The sequence below is a fragment of the Triticum urartu genome, chromosome 7A (genome assembly GCF_056163025.1).
Source record: "Triticum urartu cultivar PI428250 chromosome 7A, HENAU_Tu73, whole genome shotgun sequence".
NCBI classification, from domain to species: Eukaryota; Viridiplantae; Streptophyta; class Magnoliopsida; order Poales; family Poaceae; genus Triticum; species Triticum urartu.
Genome location: NC_141879.1, coordinates 702,598,463 through 702,603,829, shown reverse-complemented (window position 1 = coordinate 702,603,829; position 5,367 = coordinate 702,598,463). Strand labels below are relative to the sequence as shown.

At 52.6% G+C, this 5,367-nt stretch overlaps 1 protein-coding gene across 1 annotated transcript; it reads left to right on the top strand.

Moving 5' to 3' along the window:
* Positions 1 to 1,196: 1,196 nt before the first annotated feature.
* On the top strand, positions 1,197 to 4,430 carry LOC125522209 (cytochrome b561, DM13 and DOMON domain-containing protein At5g54830). The gene has a single exon (XM_048687295.2). It carries the CDS (start codon positions 1,385 to 1,387, stop codon positions 4,091 to 4,093), a length of 2,709 nt encoding a protein of 902 aa, XP_048543252.1. The 5' UTR covers positions 1,197 to 1,384; the 3' UTR covers positions 4,094 to 4,430.
* The last annotated feature ends 937 nt before the right edge of the window (positions 4,431 to 5,367 follow it).

Sequence of the window (5,367 nt, the reverse complement as noted above, 5' to 3'; positions counted from 1 at the left end):
AATTTTGTATGCACTTAATTAAAATAGGATAATTTTCTATGTAAAATCTCACAAAAGTGTGTACTCAAAATAATGCTAACTTATATTCATTTTGATAAATAATATGAGTTGGAATTAAAAATAGGAATACAAATTCAGACCATTTAAGCAAAACAAAATGTTAAGGTCTAGTTTCATTGATAGAACACCCCCCCCCCCACCCCCTCATTCGCCCCTCAAGGCAATAAGGGAGAACCACCCTTCACTACCGCGGTCGAACCTGCGGGGAACCCTACCTCGATACTGGCCCATTGATAGGTTGGGATTAGGGCCTTGCAACCGGGGAAATACCCTTTGGTTCTCGGGTGTATATACACCTCATATGAGAATAATAATAATAAAAGTAAAAAAGTTTAGAAGTTATTTTAGAATAAACTTGAATAATTTCTTTTGCACTAGTATGTAAATTTCACTTAAAAAAACCAGCGTTGACTTCAGGGTAATAAATAAATAAAATTATTGCTATTATAGGTCACTATTTACACTATTTTGGTCTAATTTTTTTGGTTTTCTAAAAGAAGGTAATGGGTGTTTTTCTTTTTGTGGAATTTTTTTTCACAAGTACAATAGAATGTCAAGTTTATTTTAGAAAAGAAATTAATTTTTTTGAAGTTTTATTTGATTATTAATTTTTTTATTTATATTGTATATATACCCATAGACCAAAAGTTACCCTCCCCGCAGCCACGCATCGCTGTCGGTGGATGAATAAGGTCCCTTTGAGCCTCCCCATCTCACAACTATGTCAATGCCCCGATGATGTTTTTTTTTGACACAGACGCAAGCGCTCATACATACGCACATACACTCACCTCTATTAACGCACATACCACCCCCTACCCGTATGAGCACTCCGAAAGACTGAGCCGGCATATCATCCTGATATTTACGAGGTCGCCGTAGGCGCCTCGTCGTCGACCTGAACGTCTAATCTCACTGAAAGCGCATTGCCGGATATTTTTGAGTTCTACTATAGCCTCTATGATCACCATCAAAGTTGGCCATTATCCTCAAAATCCTTCAAAAAGAGTGTACACACAAACAATGTCTATAGGAAATTTCATCGTTTCTTCCCATACAAAAGAACAGCGACGTGCACGTTCGTTCCTTGGCACCACCGAAACAAAAGAGCATCGGCACCCACGCACGTTCGTTCGCACCAACGCCGCGGGCCCCGCCACGCATCATCAGAAAAGCCGCGCGCCGGACAAAACAGAGCCCGTCCGTCCGTCCGCCCCGAGGCCGCACGATCGCCCTGCTCCTCCCGCCCCGACGAACCCGCCGCCGCCCCCGCCGCGCCGCGCGATCGCTCCCATGCCACCGGCCTCCCCCTGACCCCACCGCCATGGCGCCGCTCGCCCCCGTCGGCGCCCTCCTCTGCCTCTCCTGCCTCCTCCTCCTCGCGCCCTCCCTCTCCGCCGCGGCGTCGGCGGAGTGCGGGAGGAACACGAGCCTGGCGGGCCACGAGGCGGACCTGCGCATGTCGCAGCACCAGCTGCGCGGCCGCGTGGCCGTGCTGGACGGCTGCTCCTTCCGCGTCTCCTCGCTGGATCTCCTGGCCGGCTCCGCCGACGCGCGCTGGTGGCGCGCCGACGGCGCCGACCTCGCCGCGCTCTCCCGCGGCTCCCCCGCCGCGCCCGACCCGCTCAACCGCACCTTCGCCTCCGAGTCCCTCGTCTTCCGCCTCCTCCCGGGCCTCTCCTGGCCGCTCGTCCCCGTCCTCGCCGCCTTCGACCCGCTCACCTCCTCCCTCTTCGGCTTCGTCCGCCTCGCCACCTCCAACACCACCTCCGAGCCCTCCAAAGCCGCCGTGGGCACGTCCTCCACCGAGGAGCCCACCATGTTCGCCTCCTGCGCGCAGCTCTCGCCGCGGCTGCGCGTGCGCTGGACGCTCCGCGAGGCGGCCAACGCCATCGACGTCGGGCTCGAGGCCGCCGTCGGGTCCGAGTACTACATGGCGTTCGGCTGGGCGGACCCCCGCAGGTCCACCACCAACGTCTCCATGATCGGCGCTGACGTCGCGGTTGCCGGGTTCACCGAGGAGGGCCTCCCGTTCGCCGACGACTACTTCGTCACCAAGTACAGCGAGTGCCTGCTCCGCGGCGACGGCGGCGCCGAGGGCGTCTGCCCGGACACGTTCTACGACCGCCGCAACGGCAGCGCCGCCGGCGACGCGTCCGTCAACAACACCAGGCTCGTCTACGGCCACCGCCGCGACGGCGTCTCCTTCGTGCGCTTCTCGCGCCCGCTGGCGTCGCCCGACAAGAGGTACGACGTGGCCGTCAACGCCACGAGGGAGATGACCGTGATCTGGGCCATCGGGCTGCTCCGGCAGCCGGACTTGCTGAGGCCGTACTACCTGCCGCTGAACCACGGCGCGCCGGCGGGCACGGCGTACGGGTTCCTCACGCTCAACGTGTCAGCGGCGACCAACGGGTGCCCCGGCCCGCTGGACGCCGAGGACAAGGAGGACCAGGGCAGGATCACGGCGGAGCGGCAGACCCCGCTGGTGGTCACCACGGGGCCGGCGCTGCACTACCCCAACCCGCCCAACCCGGAAAAGGTGCTCTACATCAACAAGAAGGAGGCGCCCCTGCTCAAGGTGGAGCGCGGCGTGCCGGTCACCTTCTCCGTCGAGGCCGGGCACGACGTGCCGCTGTACATCACGTCCGACCCCGTCGGCGGGAACGCCACGGCCCGGCATGCCTCGGAGGTAATCTACGCCGGCGACCCAACGGCGGAGGGCGTGCCGGCGACGCCGACGGAGCTCGTCTGGCTGCCAGACCGGAACACGCCAGACCTTGTGTACTACCAATCCCTCTACGATCCCAAGATGGGGTGGAAAATTCAGGTGGTCGACGGCGGCCTCAGCGACATGTACAACAACAGCGTGCTGCTGGACGATCAGCAGGTGACATTCTTCTGGACTCTGTCCGGCGACTCCATCAACATCGCCGCCCGCGGCGAGAAGAAGAGCGGGTACATCGCCATCGGCTTCGGCGGCGCAATGGTGAACAGCTACGCCTACGTCGGGTGGGTCGACGGCAACGGCACGGGACATGTCAACTCGTACTGGATTGACGGGAAGGACGGCATGAGCGTGCACGAGACGCACGAGAACCTCACCTACAAGAGGTGCCGGTCGGAGAACGGCGTGATCATATTCGAGTTCACCCGTCCATTGACGCCTTCGTGCAGTGGGAGGGTGGAGTGCAAGAACATCATCGATCCCTCGACACCTCTGAAGGTCATCTGGGCCATGGGCTCCCAGTGGTCATCTGGCCGATTGAGTGTGAAGAATATGCACTCTGTCACCAGCAACCGTCCTGTCCGGATCCTTCTGCTCAGCGGCTTGGCGGAGGCGGTGGAGGATCTGCGGCCGGTGCTCGCCGTTCATGGGTTCATGATGTTTGTGGCATGGGGATTGTTGCTCCCAGGAGGAATCGTGGCGGCGCGATACCTGAAGCATGTCAAAGGGGATCTCTGGTTCCAGGCTCACACATATCTTCAGTACTCAGGCCTGGCTGTCATGTTCATGGGGGTTCTCTTCGCCGTCGCCGAGCTCCGGGGTTTCTCTTTCAAATCCACACATGCTAAAATTGGCGCGATAGCATTTACATTCACTTGTATGCAGCCGGTAAATGCTTATCTTCGACCAGACAGAGCAGAGAATGGTGAAATTCTGCCAAGAAACAGGATCATCTGGGAATATCTGCATACCTACACCGGGAGGGCTGCTCTGGTAGCTGCTGTCACGGCACTCTTCACCGGGTTGCAGCATCTTGGGCACAGGTATGGCAGCAAGACGATCAAGGGACTTACATGTGGATTGGTTGTATGGGTTGTCAGTGCTGTATTGGTGGTGGCTTACCTCGAGTACATGAAGGTTAAGCGAAGAAGAGATGGCGCCGATGGCCTCACGCACAAATTTGTGCTTGGGAACACTGAGGAAGATGATTCAGTTGATCTTCTGCAGTCTGATAGGTTCGACAGTAAAATTGACTCTAGTTCGCCTGGATCGATGGAAGTGCAGCTTGAGCCACTCAAAGGATGAACATATATACCTTTTTCCATATATTTGTAGTACATATCAACATAAAGGATTTTAGTTCAGATTGTTTATAGATAGAACAAAGTGGAGATATAATATACGTATATACATCCCAAGGTAGAAGGATTTTACTTGAGGTTCTCTATTGATACAAGGTAGAAGGAACTCCTCTTTGACTGCAGGAGAGATACAGGTGCTCTGCTTTTCAGAATAGGTGCTCTGTTTTTCATCTTTTTGAGCATAGGTCTTGTTCTTTTTTCTTAATCTTCTAACTTAGTGACTGGTATGTATATCTGTACAATTTTGGTATATACTTCAAAGAGAAGATTACTCTTTCTTACATGTCCAAAAATAATCGCATGATGCATTTGGTTTCATACCCAGTAAATCTTAACATCGGTCCATGAGACTATGACATACAGTAATGTGAAGCTGTTAACATACATAATAAAGTAGCCGAGTACTATTGTCAGACTACTTACTATTGTGTTCTTATCTGCCCTACTTTTGACCCTTTTCAATTTTTAGATTCAGTTTTATACATGTCGAACTAATATATGGATTTGGCAATATATGAGTTCAGTGTTAGGCTGATCACACCCTGATAAGCCTACTCAACAGATGTGATTAATTGATAACCAATTACACCAAATAACCATAAATGCATTTAGCTTCAGGTTAAGCGAAGTCTCTGCTATTCGTGGTCCTGACGTGCAGATCTGTCACAAGGTTGTTGTCTACTTGCCTTGCAATGGCAGCTAACATGCTTGGAGTTCAGTTTGTTGACCCTTGAGGGGATTGTCCATTACGACGATGAGCTGGACATCCTCTGCTCCAAGTAAACCAAATAAGGTACCGAAATCTCTCCTTTTGCTGCTGTGCCCTTACTATATTGCTTTCAGTGACATGGACATCAGACTGCATCTTAGGCCTATTGTTTTACTAGTAGTTAGGTATTCCTAATTTCCCATTCAGATCTGGATCTTTGGTAGGTGGCTTACCACCTTGTTGGGAAAGCAGCAGTAGGTGTGTAGCCAGGCAGAGGGACAAAAAATAAGCAGAATTACATATGTCCCTTTGTCCTTAGAATCTGAGTCTTCTTTTCTCTCTGAATCATTAGGCCTTTAGAGAAATGGGAAGTTAATATAGTTTAGAAGCAATTTTCGCTTATTCTTGTTGCCGAGGCCGACAATTCTGTTGATTGCCCGCTTAGACATCGATCGCAAAGTATTGTAAAAGGAGCTCCAGTTTAATCCCCAATGACCTTATGAATCAAC

Coding starts and splice junctions, on each gene's coding strand:
- LOC125522209 (XM_048687295.2), top strand. CDS start 1,385: ATGGCGCCGCTCGCCCCCGTCGGCGCCCTCCTCTGCCTCTCCTGCCTC.